The 25,697-nt window shown below is 39.3% G+C and overlaps 1 protein-coding gene across 3 annotated transcripts in view; it reads right to left on the reverse strand.

Moving 5' to 3' along the window:
- The window catches only part of whrna (whirlin a), a 112,139-nt gene that overhangs the window by 34,119 nt on the left and 52,323 nt on the right, over nt 1-25,697 (reverse strand). For all 3 annotated transcript variants that reach the window (XM_026929155.3, XM_026929156.3, XM_026929154.3), the window contains exons 2-5: nt 25,192-25,410; nt 18,132-18,257; nt 7,619-7,827; nt 4,269-4,305 (exon numbers count right to left, since the gene is read on the reverse strand). In XM_026929155.3, the coding sequence (XP_026784956.1) occupies nt 4,269-4,305; nt 7,619-7,827; nt 18,132-18,257; nt 25,192-25,410 (591 nt within the window). The remainder of the gene's footprint in view (nt 1-4,268; nt 4,306-7,618; nt 7,828-18,131; nt 18,258-25,191; nt 25,411-25,697) is intronic.

The raw sequence follows: 25,697 nt of genomic DNA on the forward strand, positions 1-25,697 counted from the left end.
TTTGTACACTTCTAAAGATAGAGCTATTTATCACTGTAATCAGACACTGAAATTATGGTATGAAATCCCAGTGATGAACTTTAAAATGGTTACATTACAGTTAAGAGGTGATACTAGAGTCAGGTGATTTATACACTAAACAGTAGTCACATCTATTGCAAAGAAGTGCAATACATTACAGTGAAGCCAGGTTTTGTAATATAATGAAGTTAAACTGAATCGTGCAGGAATTACACGCACCAATGTATATCCAATTAAGTGGATACAACACTTCATTTCCTTATCCGTTTCCCTGTTTACTTTTCCATTCATCACATCCACCCTTCCATTTTCCATACCGCGTATCCTACACAGGGTCGCGGGGGGAATCTGGAGCCTATCCCAGGAAACTTGGGCGGGGACACAGTGGACGGGAGGCCAAACCATCACAGGGCACAATCGCACACAAATTCACACACCCATTCACACACCCATTCACACACTATGGACAATTTAGAAATGCCAATCGGCCTACACCACAGGTCTTTGGACTAGGGGAGGAAACCGGAGTACCCGGAGGAAACCCCCGAAACATGGGGAGAGCATGCAAACACTGCACACTCCGTTCATTACATTCAAGCACAACCCACAGAACTCACTGCTCACAGGCTGCATCAGTTTTATCGACAAGTGCTATTTTCCACAGAAATCTCATGCTGTTTGCATGAAACCTGGTCACCTTGCGTTGCATTAAATTGTCTTGACCGCTCCCTTTTCTCTCCATTTTTCTTCTCACCATTATGCCCCTCTCATTTTTCTTTTCTTTTTCTCTCTTTTAAAAGCCTGGAACATTCATGTTTTTTTTCCAGAATGGAATGTTCTTTTTTCCTGAAGGTTCTTAGTTATTAGAAGGCTGTCCATCACACTAGGGTACTTGTTAGTAAAAAGAAAGCAGTGAATCGAATGAAAGTGCACGTTTTCTCATTTTCTGTTCAAACAAAATGGTGGCAAGCTTTACTGCGGATGCAGCTTTCTGTGTATATATAGATATACACTCACCGGCCGCTTTAATACGCACACCAAGCCATTAGTGGGTAGGACCCCCTTTTGTTCTCAGAACAACCTGACACGGATGCCACAAGGTGTTGGAAACATTCCTGTGAGATTCTGGTTAAGGTTGACATGATTGCATCACATAATTGCTGTAGACTGGTCAACCGCATATTCATGCTGCGAATCTCCTGCTCTACCTCATCCCAAAGGTGCTCTACTAGATTCAGATCTGGTGACTAGGGAGGCTAGTGAATTATACTGAACTCATTATTCAGAACCATGTATCATACTGGATGCAGCTATTACAGTATAAAATGGGTACACTGTGGCCATAAAGGGATGCATATGGTAAATAACAAGGGGCCCAATGTGTGCTAAGAAAGCATTACACCCCATTACACCACCACCACCAGCCTGACCTGTTTGACACAAGCTCATGTATCATTGGTTCATGTATTCATACTATTAATGCCAAACTTCGACTCTACAATCTGCAGAAATCCAGATTCATTAGCCCAGGTGACATTCTTCCAATCTTCAACCATCCAGTTTCAATGAGCCTATGACCACTGTAGCCAGATTCTTGGCTGACAGAAGTAGAACCCAAATGTGGTCTTTTACTGTTGAGGCAGATCCACCTCAAGATTTGATGTGTTGTGCGCTCTGAGAAGCTTTTCCGCTCACCTTATTATAAAGAGTGGTCATCTGACTTACCATAGCTTCCCTGTCAGCTCTAACCATTCTGGCAATTCTCCTCCGACCTCGCTCCTCAACAAGGCATTTCCATCTGCCGCTCCCTGAATGTTATTGTTTTTTTGCACCATTCTGTGTAAACTCTAAAGACTGTTATGTGTGGAAATCCTACAAGATCAGCACTTTCAGAAATACTCAAACCAGCCCATCTGGCACCAACAACCATGCCACAGTCAAAGCCACTGAGATCACATTTTCCTCCATTCTGATGTACGATGTGAACATTAAATGAAGCTCTTGACATGTATCTGCATGATTTTATGCCTTACACTGCTGCCCCATAATTTGCTGATTGTATAATTGCATGAATGAGGAGGTGCACAGGTGTTCCTAATAAAGTGCCCAGTGAGTGTACATTGCCAGTCAAAGGTTTTTGAAGAAACCTGGAGTTTCTTCTTACAGCTTTTACTATTATAGCCACAGACCATGCAAAATGATACAGAACAGCAATTAAATAAGGAAAGCTAAATCTTTGTAAAACTTAACTGCTCACTCAGATCCTTATGGGCCTCTAAATGACTGCTTTATTAAAGACAAGCACATTTTTAGGGTAAAGCCATTAAGCCTGTTGATAAAAGACTTTTATACAGCACTAGCTAAATAGAACTGTAAAGCATAAATATGTGGTGTGCCTAAAGTACCTAATTAGAGTGATAAAATGTTGGTCTTTTCTGATTAATTGCACATAGATTGTTCCAATAAAATGAAGTAATTTCTAACATTTTGGAAATCGCTAAACATTTAATAATAAATATTTCTCCATTCACATACACACAGCAGGATTTCCACTAGATTTTGGAGCGTGGCTGTGTGGATTTGCTCATTAGCGAGGTCGGGCACTGATGTCAGGTGAGGAGGCCTGGTGTGCAGTCAGTGTTCCAGTTCATCCCAAAGGTGTTCAGTGGGGTTGAGGTCAGGGCTCTCTGCAGGCTCCACCTTGGCAAGCCATGTTTTCATGGACCTCGCTTTGTGCATGGGACCTTGTCATGCTGGAACATGTTTGGGCTAGGCCTCTTAGTTCCAGGGAAGGGAAACTGTAATGCTACAGCATACTTAAGCAATATTGCACGAGCAAGAGTGTGATTATAGTGAATATCGACATGGCTGTGATTTGGCCGCAGTTCAGTAACAGGTCTATACGATCCAAACCCACCATCAATGACAAAGTGTTTTACACAGATTCTGTGTGTTATCCAAACTAACACACACAAGGTCAAATTGTAATGGAGGAAGAGCCACACTATCTATTTATATCTTGTATACCTCTCTGCCTTGCTGTGTACCACTGCTCATAGCATCTTTTAAGCCAGGCATGTCGAGCTCCAGTTTAGTGTTTTAACACATCTGATTTCACCCAGGTAAATATTAAGTCATCGAGTAATGTAATCACAATAATAAAGGAAGAAACATCACCAAAATAAAATAATGACACAATAAACTGGGAAAATATACACTCGCAAGCCACTTTATTGGGAACACCATTCATGCAATTCCAATCAGCCAATCATGTGACAGTAGCAAAATGCATAAAATCGCACAGATACAGACCAAGAGCTTCAGTTAATGCTCACATCGAACATCAGAATGGGGAAAATATGATCTCAGTGATTTTGTCTGTGGAATGGTTGGTGGTGCTAGAAGGGCTGGATTGACAGGAGGGCTGACACGAAGGCTCAAAGAGCTATTCAAATAACCACTCTTTACAACCATTGTATGCAGAAAAGCATCTCAGAATACACAAGCCATTAGACGTGCCATGAAGAATTGAGGCTCTTCTGAGGGTAAAGGAGGGTCCCCCCACGGATTGAAGGTTCTCAAACAGATATCCATACATTCTTTAGTTTACCAAGCATACAGCAGAAAAAATTAACTCTAAGCTATGAATCTAATCTACAGCTAAAACCCACGTATCATTACAGCTACAGTGTCTATGAATTTCATATTGTGCAGATTTTGGTTTCATTCATCAATGATGAGATTGTTCTGTCTATAATACACCAGGCAACGACCCGTCACTGTGACCCCATTCCCATTTTAATTATTTAGCCAAGAACATTATCATACTGGCATAGTTTTAGTCATTAAAGAACTGCAAACAGACTGAACCTAATCCATTATGCAGCCCAAACACCCAATATCCTTTACCATGACTTCATTTTCACTGACGCAATATCAATATGCTAGATTAGAGAAGCACAACAGCAGATGGCCATTTTATGACTCAAACCAAAACCCTAAATTAGAGCTCTTTCTACTGTAATGTATACACAAGATTTTTGGGATTCATTTTTATAGCAAATCTACACTGTACTATAAACAGTTGGAAGCACAAATACTCAAAACTGCTCTACAGTGCTAATTACAGCGAGGTAATTACAAGTGAAAAACATGCCTCTGTATGGCAGCACTGCTGTGAAAATTGGTGTGTTAACAAGAGAAACACAAGAGAACATTTTGCTCAGATGGAGAAACTCAGCACTCACCTTTCCTGAGGCTGAAGCCCCTTGATCCATAGAAAGACTACAGGAGAGAAAGAAATAACAAGAAATCAATACTGTGGCAGGAAAGCACTCTGGCAGAATTCAAAAGCAGTGACTAACAGAAAGTGGAAAAAAAAAAAACCCAATGTAAATACACCTATAATTATACTGGCCAGTTTTCATCTTTTGACAGTGATGGGAAACAGTAATTATTAAAGAATGGCAGTTTTACAGCGTACTAGGGCTGCACAATAATAACAACAACAAAAAAAAGCATACTGCAATTATATTGCTACACATTGCAATCACATAATGGATCGCTAGGGAACTCACAATTCAATTCAATTTTATTTCTGGGTGCCATGATCTGACTAAAAGAATTCTTTATGCATTGATTTTTATTTTCTATACCCTACTTGAATCCTAACTGAATTCTTTCCACTATATCAACTTCCTTTTAATACATATCATCTTCATCCATTATTAGAAACACTAGGCTTAATGTATCTTTATTAGGGCTATCAAAAGTCATTGCAAAGTTACATATTTCAGACTAAAATTCTACAGACAAATGAACATCCTGTGCTTGACATTTAGTCACTTAGAAATCTATCACAATGGAGACATTTCCTAATCTTTTTGGCAAAATGATACTGTGTCATTGGATGTAGGAAAAATGAATGAGTGAAATGAATGAATGTCTGTTGTTTGTGGTAAACTTGTAAAATGATCAGATAATACAGACAGGTCCATAAATATTTAGACCTTGACAAAGTTACTGTTATTTTAGCTATCTACTAGAGTATACTGGAATTGAAATTAAATCATATAAATTATATAAATAAATAAATAAAAACAATAATAATAATAATAATTATTATTATTATTATATTATACTTCTTGTTCTTGGGGCGTTTTGCCTTCAGGACATTAAATGCTATCTCCGTTGGATTCAGGTCAGGTGATTGACTTGGCCATTGCAGAACATTCCATACTTTGCCTTCAAAGATTCTAGGGTTGCTTTCAAAGTATGCTTTGGGTCATTGTCCATTTGCACTGTAAAGCACCATACAATGAGTTGTGAAGCATTTGGCTGAATCTGAGCAGATTATATAGCCCCATACACTTCAGAGTTCACCCTGCTGCTTTTGTTGGCAGTAACATCATCAATAAATACAAGGGATCCAGTTCCAATGGTAGCCATACATGCCCATGCCATATGATGTGATGGTATGCTTTGGATTGAGCAGCTCCTTCACTTCTCCACACTCTTCTCTGCTTATTGTCTCATCTGTCCATAGGGTGTTGTTTCAGAACTGTACACGTTTTTTAAAATGTTTCTAGCACATTCTAATCTGGTTTTCCCGCTTTTGAAGCTTACCAGTGGTTTATCTCTTGTGGTAATCCCTCTGTATTTACCTTTGTGAAATTTTCTCTTGATTGTTGACTTTGACTCATACACCTACCTCCTGGAGGGTGTTCTTGATCTCGCCAACTGTTGTAAAGGGGTCCTTCTTCACCATAGAAAGAATTCTTGTCATTCATTCAGTTGTTTTCCACATTTTTTCAGCATTATGTTCGCAGTTGTAGGGTGTTAATGTAAGATATCTGTTATGTAACTATTACAGACTAAAAGGTGAACTATCATATAGTTTTGCTACACTTAACTCTATACATCATCTGCATTGACACTGATGACTAGACGTTTCTGAGAAATGGTTCTTTGGAATGCATGGAGCTGCAGATCCTGAGTTAGTCTTGAGAAGAAAAGAACTTAAGTTCAAGTATTTGCTGTGTGTCAACAAACAAGAGAATCCTACTCTCCTTCTCTAGCATTATAATGAGCCTCAGTCTGCAGCGTTGATGAAACCATAACAGTAAGAATTGGACTAGTCCTCTGGGACTGTGGCCTGTTCTGTGTAGGTGTACCTCACTCCAACTAAGCCAAGAAATAAGCTAATAAATGGCCCTTTATAAAATGCCACCTTGCATTTTTCTCTGGCCTGCAAGTACAGCTAACCTTCCATCAGCCACGTTCCATTAAAGCTGATGGGAAACTGGACACAAAGGGCAATTTACCCACCATCGCTCTACAGACACAAACATACACACATGTATTTATAGACCTGCATACAAAAGCACGCTCTCCCAGAATAAGCCGCTACTGGTGACACACGTCATTTAAAATAAAACCTGGGACATGCCTGAGGAACAAAGGCATTGATCTGGGTTCCATTCTTAACTTCATGCTTCACTAAAGCATACAGCTGTGACACCAGGAGCAGGCTGCAGCATTTTCACAACTCTTTTCAGCCACAGGGCTGCTGGGGGGTTGTAAAGATGTGGAGAGACAGAGAAATAGAAGGAGAAATAGCTATCACTAGGCCTACTTTTAAAATGGGGATTTGAACCCAACCTTAGAGCGGCTTCAGGACTCAAATTAAATCAGCATGTCTAAGCATAGAATTGGCAATTTATTAAGCACAAACACACCGCCTGAACACCCACAGGCTGTTTACTCAGGCAGAGACACGAGTGAAAACAACACAAAATGCTCACATACTCTCAGACGTAACAGGCAGAAAACAGATGATATCAGTGTTGCCAGTGAGGCTTCAAACAAAATGCTTGTGAAATAGGCAAGGGATAATATACAGACAATATATATTGCACATTACAACAAAATATTACCTTATTTACAGGCAGTTATAAATTTACTTCTGAAGTACATCGTATGAGCAGGAGTTTGAATAGATGTGGTGGCTGGCTTCATGTGTCCCCAAGGAAGTACGTGCATGTTCAAAAAGCACATATGGGTGTGATGGTCAGGTGTCCACAAACTACTGGCCATATAGTGTATATGTAATAGGTCTTAGTAGTGTTTTACTTTATATTTATAGTATACAACTGTGGCACAATAATGATTCATAATCCCACAGTCTGGTTTCACTCAGAAAATGATTGGTTCCCTTTGAGTCCGGCACCTTTTAATGTTTCTTCGTCATCTCAGGGAGTCTTTCCTTTGCTCAGTTGTTTCGACATACAATATAAATACAATATAAACCAATACCAGCATAAGCCAATGGCATTGTAATATTCTACACTGCCTAGGAAAAATACTGGTTTAAAAACAAATTCTCCATTCACACACATTTAGACTGGTGGTACTGCCTCTTTAAAAAAAAATCTGCGTACAGAACACACTTATGATTTATCAAGTCTATTATTTGGTGCTTAAACGAGGCACCACATAATAGATCGTACAAACCAGAAACACAGAAGCTCTCCATTACATAAGTACCAGAGCATTAAAAATCTATAAAACATTTAAAACACTTCATTTTTTATCTCACCCTGCTACACTGCTGCTAGCCGAGCTCTCTGTGATCTGGGAGCTGGCGATCCACTTGGTCTCTCCCACCACAGTGCGGGCGTGAGGCAATCGTCCCACGTCCTTCACAGTCATCATGAGGTGACGGGAAGACTTGAGCACACGCACTGCCTCGTCATGAGGAATGCTCAGGAAGCTCCGCCCATTCACCTCCAGGATCTGATCGCCCACCTGAGGAGCATGACAGCCAAAGAGAGGGTCAGGTGGTGGGCACGGGTGGGCACAGCTGGGCAAAGTGCAATGAAAATAGAGGTTGGAGGTTGGATGGAAATCCAGCTGTGCAACAGATCATGTGGTGAAAGGTAACAGAAAGACAGAGGAATATGACTATGCAGTGTGATTTATAGGATTTATATTTATAGGATTTCATATATTTATTTCAGTTCTAGAAACAATTGACCGGCTTGAATAACAATATGCTTTTTTCTCTTTTTAACTGTATTTTCACTGGCAATAAATATGAGGAGTCTGGTATTTAATAAGTTTTCCTAAATGAAAAGTCTGAAAAGTCAGGAAAGAAGAGTTTTTTTGCTCTTATTTGTTATGGATTTTTTTTAAAAAAAAGTCAGTCATATTTAATTAGTACTTACATGAAGTAGTCTATTACATCAACCTGTGACAACATAACTAGCAAACATCCACAAACCAGATTGTATGAAATGGAACAGGACTTTTAAGTGCTCAGAAAAATATATTTAGGGTTCTGATAAGTAATAAAGTTATCACAGTTTTAGTCAAAAGTGGATTTAAAAATAGCACTGCACTGTGGCACTCTATCATCAGCATATGCCTTTATTTCTCGCCATAAAAACTGCAACTTGGTAGAAAAAAATTGCTTACACTCAACCAAATAAGAAATATACACTGCCTGCATGAAAGTATCTCCTGACGAATTAAGCACTCTTGCTCTTTTGCTCTCTGGATTGATTCTTGCCCTGACCTTCTGTACCCCCAGAAAAACCTCAAGGGTAATTAAGCAGCCTTTTCAATGATAATAATATTAATGCTTAAGGGGTGCTTTTTCATACGATCAGTCAGGCTTGTTGACGGTGGAGTTGCAGGATGCCTTCATCAGGATGCCCTTATGCCGGTGTTACCTTCTGGCTCTACCTTTTTGTTATGCTGTCATAGCTAGACCTGCTGCAGCCTCTGCTTGCACTCTGAACACAATGTACACTCTTTAAACCAGAGTAGCATGAGAGCATACCTAATATTCTGTTCTCTCTCTCTATCTGCCAAGATATATGTGCACCTGATGTGATGCCAGTGCTAGATCCTGTCACACTTCTACTGCTGTGGCTCCTCTCACCCTTCTGATCTGCCTGATTCATCCTGATTCCTGATACTTTTTCTGCTTGGAGCTATCTACACTTGTGACTGACTTTCTGCTGCTGTGGAGCTCACAGGGATACAAAAATGATTTGCATTTCTAAAAAACAGTTCAAGACCAAGACTTTGCCTTAGTTCGATAATGTCACCTGGTTACTGCAGATTTTTTTCTTTTGAACTGCTTATGTAATTATAAAAAAAACCTCAAAAAGTGTTAAATAAAACCTTCAGTCTGGATTTTCTATTGTTTTTTTTTTTTTTGGGGTGTCTGACATTTCTATCCAAGAAAAATCAGACAACCTCAGAGGCGTGGACAGGCGAGGTGAAAAAAATTTAATCTCCTTTTCTCAGTCTGTAATTTCTATCCCCCGATTATTTTGGTGGGGGGCCTAAAGGAAGTGCTTGTCTTAAAGGCATAACTGAAATATTCTTTCCGGATAGATCTACATAAGAAAAATCTGGATACAGCCCATATTTCGGCTCTGTGTTCAACAGATGCCTGGATATGAATGTGATTATAAGAAGCGTCCACAAAGAGGACCTATGGGAATTGAGCTACTCACAAGTTCTGAAAAGCAATACAGACTTGATTTCATTAGAATTGGAGTATGCAAAAATTTGATTATGTTTTAATTAAGTTTTAATTAAACTGTATTAAAATAACTAAAGGCTGTCCAGGCTATAACTTCATATGTAAACCAGGACTGCTTGTCAGTACTGTGTCACATGAACTGTGTCCTAAACGATCATTTATCTAGGCATGAAGTCCACGGCATTACTTTTAGGCAGTCACATAAAGGTTGGCTAGATTAATGTATAGTTGGGACAGGACACAAAAGGGTAGTGAATATTCAGTATTCTCACATTAGCACTCTTTATCCCCTCTCACAATGCTTCCATTTATATATATATATATATATATATATAAACACACACACATACACACATCGATATCAGCCATTACATTAAAACCACCTGTCTAATACTGCCAAAACAGCTCTGACCCATCGAGGTATGGATTCCACAGGCTCTCTGAAGGTGTGCTGTGGTATCTAGCAGCAAGATGTTAGCAGCAGATCCTTTAAATCATGTAGGTTGCGAGGTGGGGCCTCCATGGATTGGACTTGTTTGTCTAGCACATCCCACAGATGCTCGATCGGATTGAGATCTGGGGAATTTGGAGGCCAAATCAACTCCTTCAAGTCTTGGTCATGCTCCTCAAACCATGCCTGAACAAATTTTGCAGTGTGGCAGGGCACGTTATCCTGTTTAAACAGGCCAATGCCCTTAGGGAATAGTGCTGCCATAAAGGGGTGTACTTGGGCTACAACAATGTTTGGGTAGGTGGTAGTTGTCAAAGTAACATCCACATTAATGCCAGGACCCAAAGTTTCCCAGCAGAACATTGCCCAGAGCATCGCACCACATCTGCCGGCTTGCCTTCTTCCCATAGTCCATCCTGGTGCCATCCCTTCCCCAGGTAAGTGATGCACCTGCCCAACCACACGATGTAAAAAAAAAAAAAAAAAAAAAAAAAAAAAAAAAAAAAAGTAATTCATCAGACCAGGCCAACTTCTTTCATTGCTTGATGGTCCAGTTCTCTTTATAGTCCAGAATCTTTTGGCAGTTGACAGGGGTCAGCATAGGCATTCTGAGTGGTTTGCAGCTACGCAGCCCCATACGCATCAAGCTGTGATGCAGTGTGTGTTCTGACACCTTCCTATCATAGCCAGCATTAACTTTTTCAGCAATTTGTGCTAGAGTAGCTCTTCTGTGGGATTGGACCAGACGGGCTAGCCTTCATTCCCCACGTGCATCAATGTGCCTTGGGCACCCATGATCCTGTCACCCTTCCTTGTACCACTGTAAGGAGATAATCACTTCACTAGTTATTCACTTCACCTATCAGCAGTTTTAATGTTATGGCTGATCTATGTGTGTGAGTGTGTGTGTCTATACACACACACACACACACACACACACACGAGGCATCGCATTTGGAATTAGAAACCTTTTCTCTGAACCACAGAACTCTGGCATTTCCATCCTTTCCCTTTTCCTCTGTGGCTGACAGATAAGAAATCAGCTCAGTCCTCTTACTCCTGTTGAGGTGAGTTAGCAAAGTGTTGAGGGATAAGGCTGAGGGTTGGTTACATTCCAAAGGGAGTGCAGTAACAAATGCAGGTTCATTTTACTTAACAAAGACTATACTTTCATAGTATGCAAATTGTCAAACAGTTGTAAAACAACTACTATATGCTCCCACCAGGATGCAATCTGTGTAGCACTCATTCCCTGTGTGGCCCAGCAACAATAAACAAAAACATGACTGAATCCTGGGACTGTAAATACACTGAAAGGTGCACTACCAATTTCAGTATGCAGATCACAGCATCATCTAGCTAAGCTTCAGTGTAATTTAATTTCTCTCAGCAGAATAAAAGAAACCTTAAAAAGGTTCTTTTCTTTTTTTTTAACAACAGCTTTTGCAATTCGAACATTATGAATTATGAGCCTCTTCCATTAAAATGCTGTACAGTTGCACAATGAAAAGTGCCTTTGTGTATAACCCATTCTCCATTTAACAAAGTTATGGTACTTGATTCTTGCAATGGCTCAAATGTTAAAATCTGGCAGCCATGCTTTATATAGCATGCATACACAATATATAATGATAGAGGGCAAAGGCAGAGTGTCCTGAAGACACAAGGTAGAGCTGCTGCACTGTTTTCTTAAACCCTGTGTTTATCCACTCCTGCAAACATGCTGACTGCAACCAACTGCACCCACAGACACTCTGACTACACTTGCCCACTCACACAGACAGCACCTGCCCACTCCCACAGACGCTCTGACTGAGCCCACCCATTCCCACAGACACTATGACAGTATCTACCCACTTCCACAGACGCTGTGACAGAACTTGCTCTCTCCCACAGACACCCTGACAATACTTGCTCTCTCCCACAGACACTCTGACAGTACCTGATCATTCCCACAGCCACTCAAACAGCACACTCCCAGAGACACTCTGACAGCATCCAGTTGCTTCTTACAAACACTTTGACTGCAGCTGCCTACTCCCAGACACACTGACCATACCTGCTCACTCCCACAGACCCTCTGACCATTCCTGCCCACTCCCACATACACTCTGACTGCAACCACCCATTCCCACAGATGCTTAGACCACACCTACCCACTACCACAAAAAATCTGACTTCGCCCATCTGGTCCCACAAAAGCTCTGACTGCATCCACCTGTACCTGCAATAACTTTAAATGCAACCCCCCCTCTCCCACAGGTAATCTGACAGCACTAACCTGCTTCTGCAATGAATTTGACCATGATCACTCACTCCCACAAAAATCTTGACCGTACCCACACACACCGGCGAACAAAACCAAATATGTTCCCCATGCCCACAGTCAATCCTACTGCACTGCCTTCTCCCACAGACACTCTGAGCACATGGCCTGCCCCCACAGACTCTGACCATACTGCCTGCTTCCACAGACTGACCATACTGCCTGCACCCACAGACTCTGACTTGCACCCACAGACTCTGACCGTACTGCCTGCTCCCCAGACACTCTGACCGCAGTGTCTGCACCCACAGACAATCTGACTGCACCCGCCCACTCCTGCAAACACTACGACTACACCTGACCACTCCTGCAGTTACTCTGGCTATAACTGGCTATTTCTGCCCATGTAATTTCTGCCCATGTAATTCTGACCCTGGGCAAACCTTAGATGCAAGGATTCTTACACTTAATACACATGAAAAACAAACAAACAAATATGTTATTAATCCAGTCTACATCCAATGAAAAGATTTTTCCATCTTTTTTTACTTTGCCAACCGGTGCTGATAGCACATTAGACTGATGTCAAATTCCACCACTTGGAAATGCTATCATAAAAATAACATTATGGTAAGCCTTTTTAAATGCCTACAAAACAAAGACAAGAATTTAGAGCTTAAGGGTGTTGTTGGTTCAAAGTATTTGTTTATAGTAAGACGTTTAATAGATTTTTACTGACAATTATTAAAAACCCTTTCACCCATGCAGCAACTTTCACGCTGGATTTTGCAAGTATCCCAGTCTAAATGCACACCTCCACCACAAGGTATGATCAGCATACTACCTGACATCATCTTCTCTAACACATCAACCAGATGTGGGAGGACCAGATGTAATGAGTTAGCTATATTATCTTAAGTTCTGAGAACTCCATTGTTTTAGTTTCATTGGTTTTCAATGACAAGCATCCTCTCTTTGCCCTGGTTATCCTCCCTTTGTCCTTCTCCTTTACAAAATCATTTAATTATTATCATAATTTCATAAGAAACTATGAGTCCTGAATGCAATAAATGCTGCAGATGTTGGCAAAACATTTGCAAATCACTGTGGTATAAAAGGGAAAAATAACTTTGCGATGTGGTGTTATAGGAAAGTGCGTGTCTGACCTGATGTGCATTATGCTATTTGTGTGTGTGTATGAAAGACAATGTGCATCCCAACACCAATGATCCAGGAGAGCTCCCACTGTGTGACCTCATTATTATATCTCATTAACAGTCTATGGGAGGCATTAGCCATTAAGACCTCCAGCATTTTACAACCATATATTTTCTGTCTATTCCTCCAGGAACGAGGGCTGAAAATAAAAGAGGAGGACACATAATGTGTTGAAACAAACACCGAGGTGGCCTGTGGAGAACAACAGTCATAATCTTTATTGAAGAGATGGGATTAAATCCATCCATCACAGCCATCCCAGATGAGTAAAATGGTTGCAGCGCTGGCTTCTTTTAATGACATTTGTACATCATCATCATCGCCTTCAGCTTGATCCCTGATAGAGGTATACTGGTGCAGTGAAAATAATCAGTTGGACATATTTGCTCATCTTATTTCCTCAGCACACAACACAACAGGTGCTATTTCTAGGTCGCCCTCTTATTGGTTAATTCTCTGTGAGATTAAAGATGTAGATGTAGGCTTAGAGATTTGTTCCTTCCAAATCAAACGTGTTATTTACAATATTCATCTGTCTGTTCACAATAACTGGACATCAAAAAGTCTATCTGTGTGCTGCCAATCCATATGATCAAATATCATATATAATATATTATCTAATTGGATATGTCATATAAAGTCACCTGTATATACGAAATTCTGATGGCTGTGAGAGCCAGTGTGAAATGGAAAGCCCCTCTATCCATCCTGCTGATATAAATGTGTGTGTAAGACTTGCCTGCTCCTGCTGCACCAACACCATCACTCAAAATGTCAAGTGTCCTGGATCAGGAGTTTGCTTGCTCATTTCCAGATCTGTCATGGCCAGGGTCCATGCTGTCCACTGCCTCACCCTTTCCTCTATTTATCCCTTATCCATCATTACTCCATCTCAAGGCTCAGCTGTAGAACCACACCCAAAAGCATTAGAGCTAATACAAGGCATGTGTATAAGTCTGCATTCATGCTTTCAGCTAGTAGGCACCAAGGGCTTGTGTGATGCAGTCCTTGTAATTGTGAATGAAGTTATATGTGGTTGTGTAAATGTGTTTTTGAATTTTATGTGTCAGTTGCAGACAAAAAAATATAATTACAGAAGCAACCAGATTGGGTTTTCTCCCATTAGTCAGAAGATTCATTAAAAATAATTCATTTTGCTTCACCTACCAGAGCTGATTAAATACACCAGTGATTTTCCCTGGCTACAGAGCAATCTACCTGAGCCAAAATCTAAGCATTTAAATCTAGAGTATCCAAATTATTATTCTGTACATCACTAACAAAAATGGCAGATGAAAACTGATCTATATACTAAACAACAGAACTAGCAAGGCACAAAGCAGCAGGATGGCTGTAACAAAGAAAGGCAAAAAAAAAAAAAAAAAACCTCACTGGCGTTTGTACAATTTATATATCACTTCTGTTGTTTGCTATATGGATGTATACAATCAGTAAAACCCATTATTGTCTTTATTAATGTTTAGTTTAATTATGTATTTTTAATATAATCTAGTCCAGATGAATCTTTTCATTTAAAACTGCAAACTGGGATAATTAAATTTTTATGTATCACTTGCTTTTTTAAAAGCTTGTTTCAGGCTTTTAAAGATTTATCAAGAAGAAAGTCTGTCTGATCTGCACATTACAATATGCTTTTCCCAGACACTGTAAAATGTGAAAATACAAAGTAATATGACAAGTTCAGACAGAGGACAATTTACACTGGAGTGGATCACTTTCACACAGAGCGGCATACACTCGAGTTCACTTGAAGCCAAACCCAGACCACTATTTTCACAAGTGTGCAAGACCTTATTCTATTACATTTTAAGAGACAGGCTTTTAATCTTTGGTGATAGCTGTCCTTTATACCAGGGGTTTGCAAAAAAAAAAAAAAAATCATGGACCTCTCAGCACTAATTAATTTCATGAACATTATTTAAATGTGTACAATAATATCTTGTCTATTTATTAGAGCCATTGAGCATCTAAAAGGCTGAAAGTGAGGGGGAGAGAAAATGAGAGCTTGATTGATGGTGGGAGGCAGTGACAGTGTGAAAGAAATGAGAGATACTGAGAATGTATAGTGAGACCTAACGCTGAGAGACATCAGAAACATGAAACATTCACAACAGTTAAGCTGTGCAGTTGAGAACTAGTATGGAAGTCAGCTGCTTATTCCTGAACTTTTCTCCATAGAACACATTATATTTGTCATAGTGCTAATGTAATCCATTCTGTTTGTGTGTGTTCAGACACAGCCCAGAATGATCTAATTGTTTGTGTTCACATGAGCGCAATTAGATGAAAACTCAGTGAGTTTAATGTTCTCGCAGGTGTGTGAGCTGTGATGTGTTGTTAGTGGTTTTCAGAAAATACAAGGCCCCCTACCATAAGACAAAGGTCCATAGTTCTCGCCGTTCCTTTCTCTCTCTCTCTCTCTCTCTCTCTCTCTCTCTCTCGACTTTATATGGATTCATTCCAGCAACACAGCCTGGTCTTCTGATCGTTTAAATCTAAACGTCTAGCTCCAAAGAAAACACCCATTTCTCCATAAGCTTGAAATTTCCATGACCCTATGTAATGATGAGATTCATCTCAAATCAAAGCACCAAATGGAGAAGCAATGTGCTGTGAAAATGGAATAAAGGCAGGTTGTCTGAGTAAATTACACAGCATTGTTACTCAGAGGCAGTGCACACACTCACGGCCGTTTTAAAAAACAGAAAAGAAAAAGAAAGTTTTAAAGATGCACTGTTTAATGGATAAAAGTGTTTCTTAATGGTAAATCATAATAATGGTATAATGTCAGATGTCTGTGATCCATGATATTGCAATGCAGTCAATTTTCTGTTCGCATTTTTTTCTGTACCAGAACTAGCCACTTCTTGTCTATAATGCTTTATATGTGTGGCAGTCTGGGAAAACCTACCTGAAGTTGCTGTGGCTAAATTCTGGAAAACGATTTTCTGCCAGTAATAAACTTCAACATCTCTACTTTAAGAAAACATATATACTGTGGGGTCCAAAAATCTGAGAGCACTGGTGAAAATGCTTCTATTTTGCATTCTTTTCTAAGTTAATACAACAATTTTCAATACAAATTGTATTACTGAAGACAACCTGAGTGAAAATAGAATCTTTGAAATATTTACACAAATTTCAGAGTTTCTTAGTGTTTGCTATGTTCCCTTTTTTGCTTAATGACAGTGTGCACTCGAGCTGGCACGGACTCCACAAGTTTGTGCAAAACCTTATGATCCATCTTAGATTTAGATTTTACATATTACAGTTCATCTGAACACATGCTTCAATAGAAGAAATTAGGCATGAGGAAAATCTAACCTTTGTACAAAGCAGTTAACATGGTCAATATCACAAATTTGCTTACATTTAAATAGAGACCAAGAAATAGTGCAAAACTTGAACTATTTATTAATATTAAAGATATTAATAATAAATACAAATAATATATAAATAATTATAATATATATAAATAATATATAAATAATAAAAACTCTAAAACCTTCTGTTTGTTTCCAATTTTAAATGAAAAAAGCCATATTTTCAATGACTTTAAGGAGAATTTAGGATCCCACTGTATATTTTTCAAAATGGAATGGAAATGTTTAATTTAGGCTACTTTCTAACCTTGCATTATCTGTCTGTCTGCAAAGATCACATTGGGTAAGGATCCAGTTTAACAAAACACCTCTGAAAACTTTAGTCAGTCTGACTAAAGATGTCTAAAAGTGTGATAAATGTGATAACTGAAATCTTGAGTTGTGATTTTTTTCAATTTTGGGCTAAGCGGATTTTAAAATGCTAACTTTACTTCTGATTGAGACACATGCAAAAGAGGGACATACTTCAGTTCAGAGAAATCTCTATATTAGAAAATGTTAAAATCTGACCATGTGATGGGTTTTCCCAGGCTGCCCACACACACACAATTTCTACAGAGCAGTTGGAGTCTGTTGAAGAGAATGGGGTGGCCTTGTCAACATTTCAGTGCAACTGTAATTCATCTTTCAGGAACCAGAGGACTCTAAGAATTACAAATTGCCACTTTAAAAACAAACGGAGGTGGGGAAAAATCTAAAAACCAGTCTGTCCCAAAAAAAGACTGTAAATGTGACATGGGGCTGCATAGTGCCAGGCTGAAACTGAATCCACCTGCAGAGTCTGTGAGGGGCTAACAGGCACATCTAAGCTGACTGATGTGAATGTGACACCGGCTAGACACCTGTTTAGGTCTGCGCACACACACGGTACACAAACAGCCTCTAACCACACAATGTGTTACCTTTATCACAAAGCCCTGACAGAGGCATGCACATCAACGGAAGATTGGATCAAACAGAGAAGAGAAATGGCGAGGCTGAAAGTGAGGGAGAGAGAAAATGAAAGCTCAGTTGACGGTGGGAGGCAGTGACAGTGTGAATGAAATGAGAGATACTGAGAATGTATAGTGAGACATAAGGCTGAGAGACATCAGAAACATGAAACATTCACAACAGTGAAGCTGTGCAGTTGAGAACTAGTATGGAATTCAGCACTGGAGAGAATTTGATAGACGGAGTGAAGACTTTTTTTGGAAAGATTGGGTGAGACTTTACCTTCAGCCCTCCACACTCTGCTGCAGAACCTCGGTCCACTCCAGTGATGTAGATCCCCAGAGCGTATTCGGCTCCCCCACGGATCATCAGACCCAGAGAGCGACCATCATCCAGCACCAGATTCACCTGGGACAGAAAAGCATATTGCTGTAAGATATACAATTATTACATATATTGCTTGCAATGATGCTGACAAAAAAATTTGAGTAGATCCATTAATATATGTATGTGAATATAGCACGCACACACACACACATACAAAAACACACACACACACACACACACACACACACACACACACACTAAACTGCTCCAATTTATTTTTTAGTAAATTCAAAGGTAGAACACTGTCAGACTTCATTTATGTCAATGTTATCTGCCTGAGCCCAGAGAATGGAAGCCTTAAAGAGATGTTAGAGCACCTTTATAGTAAATAATCTCATATGTGAGTGAAAATCAGATTTTTTTATTTGTGACTGCAACCTGGCTGAATGAGAATGAAATGGCTCTTCTTATTTTAGCTGCTTCTCAGAATTATCGCTTCCCCATATGATATGTGAAGGTAAGAAAAGCCTGTTTTTACAAACAGCCATCACCATAGAGGTATATCTTCTGGAATTTTCTTACACATGGCTATGGTAATGAGAGGTCAAGTCTTGTTCCAGTTTAATGGCCACCAAGCACAGCCCGTGATCTTTATCAATTTGGCCTGTGGATAAATTTGAGGTTTTAACTTTATACTTCCTGGTTTTTTATGCCATCGATCTGTACAAATGAATAAAAAGGAACTAAAGGTTAGAAAGACATTTGTTAAAGTTTACAAATCCTTACCTACTGGAAACAGTGTTTAGAATTATAAACATGCACTGGCAAAACTTAAAAAGAGCCTGTCATTAAGCTCAAAAGAGTTTGGAGCAAAACAACATTAATAATGCATTATGAAATGCTTAAAAACTTCAGTGATGTTGACAATAATATCAGAGAGACACATCTATTTATCATGATAATCCAAACAATTATTGTTTCTACTGTCCAACTATTAAATCCTACAATATTGAACCCTAGTTCTGTAGGCTATGTAACTGTGGTTCTTTGAGCCCCACATAACTGAAAACATGCAGCCACAGTTAGTCGGATAAATAGCAAGATGTGGAATACATGTAGACAACGGCAAGGGAAAAACTGACTAGCCGGGAGAATGAGAGGTAAGAGTTGCTTACTGAGTGAAAGGGCAAGCTGTAATGAACAGCAAGGAGTGTCACTGGTTCTCTGAAGTGCCTCCAGCTAGTTGCTAAACTTTTGCACTTTTTTTTTAATTAAACATGGAATCAATAATATTTGCTAAGGTTTACAACAACAGCAGCATATTTTACAACACCAATTTTAAGTAGGCTAGGAAATCTGAATTGACAAATGGCGAGCTTGGGAATCTTGGTGCAATTTTGATTTGATCCTTATATTGATGACATCATTAAAACTGCTTTTCTTTATTAAGGAAATATATCATGCACTGGACCCATTACCAATGTTTCGGGACACTCAGTAGACTGATGGTAATACGATCAGAATGCCTTCAAAAAGAGCAATACTGAGAAAGACAATATCTTACATCTTGTGTTTTAGCATCACTGGACTGGATGTCCAATTTATTTTAAAAATTATTTCATGAACTGTTTACTGGTTGTTAACGCTATTAATGTCTCACTACTTTTGCAACTCAGAATGCGTGACAGGCTTTGTTCCAAAACAGGTTTTAAAATTGTCAAATGATGGCTTAATGAACAAGATGAAGAACAAAATGCCTCCTGCTATTATGCATCAAAGAGTTGTAACTTTCCACCTATTAATATTCATCAGGCACCTCACATTGTATTTTAAGGTACTACTTTTTTTTTTACCTTCAAATCTTATTGAACTGCTTTAATTTTTGAATGGATTTAATTTTACATTAATTTGTACCAGATAAAGTTTGCCACATTTGCACCATGTACCATGTTTTATTTGTGTGTGTGTGTGTGTGTGAAGGAGAGTATGTGTACAATGATTGGTGTGTACAATTGATCTAAATGCACAAGAAAACATTTTGATCTATGAATGGTGCCATAGATGTTATTGCCAGCCTTGTTATGTGAGCTGATGTTCAATAAACTCTTCACCAAAATGCAGAACAAACTCTTGACTTACACTTGACCTGCAGTCAAGAGCCCGAATATTACAGTCGTTACTGAAGCACGTTCCAAAAGTCCTGCAGTTCAGTCAGTCAACATTCAGAATACAAAAATAACTCAAGAGTTAAACAGAGCTTCACTAAATCAGACGAGATCAGGCAATATTAGGACTGCTTTAAGAAAACAAAATGGCAAAATGTAGAATAACTCTCCACATTCACTGAATACTCGAATGTGGGAACACTTACCCTGACAAAAAGTGACTCCTATAAATAGTGACAGACAAACATCTACATGCTTATCCAGTCTAGCAGTGTCTACTCTCAAATGGATTGCTTTCTCTTTCAAGGCTACATTAGGGTTGAGGTAACTGTGTAGTGAAGAATTAATAACATCGTTGCACAAATCAGGATTTAGACTTAGAATTAACTTAAGAATTAAGCACAGGAGAAGTATTACGTCCAGGGCAGCTGGTATAAATGGACTAGCAGGGCTAAGCCCTCGTCTTTCAAAGATTAAAAAACATCAACATAAGGTTTCATTGTTGGCAGATTATTTGTTAATAACAAATGTCTTAAGTGTGTGTGGGAGTGTGGGAGAGTGGGAGAGTGGGAGTGTGGGAGTGTGGCGTGAATCCAGTATATTACAGCCTTGAAATACTTAAAGAAAACACAAAAGAAATGATGACTTCAGCTGCCTATCTGCCTTTGAGTATGTATGCAATAGTTTGCCCCAGTTTCATCATCCAGGTATTGATAGATATTACATTTCAGCCCTCTCATCTAGTTTCACAGCCAGCCAACACTGGTTGTAACCACAATATTTCACCCTGAAATTGATATTTTACACAATATGCATACACAAAGTACTCAGTGGAATGCAATGCCATTCAAGGGCAGTATTAGATATACAAATACAACATTATATAGAAATATACTATATGCGATCACAGGCCAATTTAATACGGGTACCCCTACTCATTGATGCAATTATGCCAATCCTGTTGCAGCAGCACAATACATAAATGCATACAAATACAGGTCAAGGGCTTCAGTTAATGTTCATATCAAACATCAGAATCGGGAAAAAATGTGACCTCAATGACTTAATACTTCAGAAACTGCTGAACTCCTGGAATTTGCAAATGGTGCAAAAAAAAAAAAAACAAAAAAAAATATCCAGTTCTAGGCAGTTCTGTGGGCAAAAATGTCTTGTTGAAGAGAGCAGGCAGAGGGGAATGGCCAGACAGGTTTAAGCAGACCAGAAGGCGACGGTAACTCAGATAACTACTTCCACTCCTGTCAGACAAGAACAGGAATCTGAGATTACACTGGGCACAGACTCACCAAAACTGGTGAGCCTTTTTTTTTGTATAAGTCAGCAGAGAAGCCACATGCACACTAAGAGCTTGGAAGAGGCACTTCTCTCAGGCACTGAATTTTACACAGCATGTTAATTATTACAATAAAATTAAGAACTCCATCTTCTTAAAGTGAGCTGTAAGTGTAGCAGTTGACCGCTTAGTAAACGTATTCATTAAACAGTGTGCACAGTTTGTTTAGAGAGGGACAAAAATTAATCAAAACAAGGACATGGTCTATTCATCTGAGAACTCAAAATAGCAAAGATGGAGCACAAAAAAGTGTGCACACATTATAATTTTATGACCTTGTTTTAGTTGCAAGGTCTCAATTTCATATTCTAGAACTCCAGTGTTTGCTGTCTTCACTACACTGGATTTCTCATTAAAAAGACACTGAACGTTGCTGGGAAATGGTGGATGAGAAGAGAATGCCTTGCTCCCTTGCTCAGCTCTTGCTGTTCCGAGTTATTTTTGAGATGGTTGACATTTTTTCTCCCATTAAACGCCATCGTAACTGCACTAGCAATGTCCCTTGCGATGTCAGCGCAACACGCAACTGCAAACCTCTCACGGAAATTATGACAATACAGCACCAACCAAAAGAATTAGCACCAGAATTGCTAAACACATCATAAATATTTCATTATAAGCATATTTATAATGTTTCAGAGTGTTTCCTTTTTACACTGAATATGGCCCTTAATATTAAGCAACAGTGTACTCACTGAGACCTGTAACACTCACCATCAAGCGCCCTCAGACTGCTAAACAAGGCCAACACCCACTAGCACTCCACTAAAGGTTAGCTCTAGTCAACCCTGAAAGGTCAGTTTGGCGCACTGGTTGCATTGTGTGCTATGTTCTTCTTTATAATGCCATGCATTTATTAAAAATGTCCCACTGTGTTAAGCTAAATGCATTTCAACTTCCATAAGGGCTCTTAGTATTTACCGGAACTCCTGGTGCAGACTGGGAACTTTCTCACAATTACCTTATATATTGCTCTCCAAACAGAATGATCAATCAATATGGGGAAAGAGAGTGCAACTGGAGTCAGAGCACTACGACAGACTCTTGTCCTCTGCTCTAATGCACCCACAGTCTCGGGGCTGTTTGGGCAATTTCCAGCCATTAAGAGATTTACAGCCTCACGAGCTGTCATAAGACTCCTCCTAAAATAATATTTAGCAGATTCTGGCACCCTAAGGGTAGAGTGAGGTAAAACAACATGGGACACTAAACTGCAGAAAGTCAGATTTAGGAGTCAGATAAGTAAACCAAGCTGTTTCTGGTTTTTTTTCCCCACAGAAAGCCATTTCTATTTGCAAAAGATAGAGAATTCCGGGTTTTTAAGTGTCCGGGAATTGCAGTAAAGTACTACAACACAAAGAGCAAATAAGACTCCTGCTTTATGGCAGGCATGTGAGATTAGGCTTGTGTGGTACTGATTTTCCCAGCCTGAATAAATAAACAATTTAATTATCCAGAACTGACAGGAAAACAAGCATTTCCACTATTTTAGGTTTAAGGAGAGTATATGAGAGTATAGTAATATTATAAGATGTGCAGTCAGGAACTGCTTGCTGGCAGTGGCAGACACATGATTCCGCAAAAAACAACATTACATTTTTGATAAAATCCTTTTACAGATTGGTTGTCTAATGTCCACATTGCCGACATTTTCTCTATTCTCTACTCTAAGTGTTTGAACCCATCTGCAGTGGCCAGTGCAGGAGTGTGCCAGTCAAAAGGAAAAAAAAAAAACAGGGTATATAATCACTTTCTTATTATCATCACCGAAATTGTAAAATGTTAGATCTGACAGTTTGTTGTAGGCCTTTTGAATCTTTTTACGTCAAAATTTTCATTCTTGACAAGTGCTATTTTTTTTACCATTTTTGACAGAATTTTTGTAGCATCCATGATAAGTATAGTTAACTGATGTTAACTAATGTATTTAACTCAAATGCACATTGACAGATTTTATTTTATATCCAGGAACTCATGTGAAAAAGCATGTGAAATGGGGGAGGGGCGGAGCTTCAAGGTGGTGTCATTTAATATTAGACAGTTCAAAACACTTGTGCAAATCCTTCATGATTCTTATGTTGATTGGTTCATCTCTTGTTTCACAGGGGGAGAAAAAGACTGCTCTTTTAGCATATTTCTGCATGGTAGCTCATACTAGCGTACTCCATTGCGGAGCTCCTACACAAAATGCGTAAACACTGGCAGATCTGGTAATATAATTAGAGTAAACGTTACTGGATATCATGACAGTGTAATATTGCGTAGAGATAATAAAATCGTTATATTGAACAAGCCTAAGTGATATTCTGATCAGGTTTTGAGTCTAGTTTAAGCCTAAACCTTATTAGTCTATTGCTATGCCTCATATATCTAAAACACTCTTTATTTTTTTAAATTCTCAACAGCAGAATAAAGAGCTGATTGCCAGGACCCAGTGTAAGCTCTAGTATGCTTGAGCAGAGTTGGATGCTTTGTAGTTCACACATATTTAACAAGTGACAGAATAAATAATCTCTTGACACACTCTGGACACAAAATCAACCTGGTTTTGGCATTGTGTAGCTCATAGAGCTTATCTCTCTTTCGCTGCTGGCAGAGAGCTCCTGCATATAAGCTCATTTATTTTATGTCTTGAATGAAGTATTCTCTGTTAGTCACTGTTCACTATTACAGAGCTCATTGCTGAGATTCCTGTTTGATACAGTGGATAACGCAGGACTTAAAGGAAAGCGAATGTGCCAGCTGCTCTGAGATGTCAGGGAGTTTATGATCAGTGGTTAGCAATGCAGAGTATTGTTATACAGAGATAACAGCAATAACTTACTTTAAATAAGAGGAATTCATTCTTCATTTTCAGCTCCTCGCCTAGGCAGCTAACAGACATCTATATAACTAAAGGGGTCATGCTGAAACCTGCTCAATCTTTTGAGCAACTCTTGGTAAAATATATGAATAACTAAATAATACAGTAATATAGGAGCAAACTTTCACATCTACAAACTTTTATTTGAAGTGCTTTGGTGAAGTGTTTTATGTAAACTAAACCTACACCATGCCAGTGTCCATGTGGGTTTCCTCCAGTTTCCTCCTCAAAAGTTGTTTACTTTAGTTTCCTCCATGAGGACATGATAGATGGTTTGGCTCATGAAGTCCTCATTCATAGTTCCATATATTTTAAATTTGATTGAAATATTAATTACTTATTTTGAGTCACCAACTATTTAAAAATATATTGCTATTTGACAGATATATGCCAATGTTCTTTTGATTTGCTCCCCATTCTAGATGTTGCACAATTGTTTAGCTCCAAAGAGTTACTGCACCTAGCATTAAAAAATGGGAACTGCAACACATGCTAATAGAGGCCCACTGGGGCTGGAATCATGCTGCCCCATGCTAAGGGGAGGAGAAGCAGACAGGAGCGTTAATGACAGTATAAAGATGTTTTGAGTTGAACCATGATACATTCAGATGCTGAGATATTTCCTTCCCGCCTCACCTTCTTCTCGTCTCCGTCCTGCAGCAGCTGCATGTGGCTGCGCTGTTGGCCATGGTTTCTGTTCAGGGTAGCACTGCGGTGCTCCAGCAGGTCTGGAGGAGGAGACACACTGCGGCCCTGTGGGTCCACCCACGTGTACACGTGATTTGTGACATAGCCGCCTGGGATGCGGCCCATGGAGCGCACTGACATGCACAGCTTCTTCGTGCCCTTCAGCACCTGGAAGGGAAAAACGGAGGGTCAGTGTGAGGTAATCCTTTGGTCCTGAAACTTCTTGTGGCCAAAAATGCTCTTGGATAACTAATTTTAAAAAAAAGAATCAGGCAATGGATTTTAGTTACATACTGCTACAGTGGGTGACTGTTGTCTAAAACTGAAAAATGGTTGATGATTAAGAGCAATAGACCATAACGTCATTAACAGGCTAAAGGAGATACTTATACTTGCTGATTCAGAAGTATATTGGAAGTGTGCATGAGTTCAAACTGTTGCAATGCACTAATCAT

This window comes from Pangasianodon hypophthalmus, chromosome 15 (genome assembly GCF_027358585.1).
Source record: "Pangasianodon hypophthalmus isolate fPanHyp1 chromosome 15, fPanHyp1.pri, whole genome shotgun sequence".
Classification (NCBI taxonomy): domain Eukaryota; kingdom Metazoa; phylum Chordata; class Actinopteri; order Siluriformes; family Pangasiidae; genus Pangasianodon; species Pangasianodon hypophthalmus.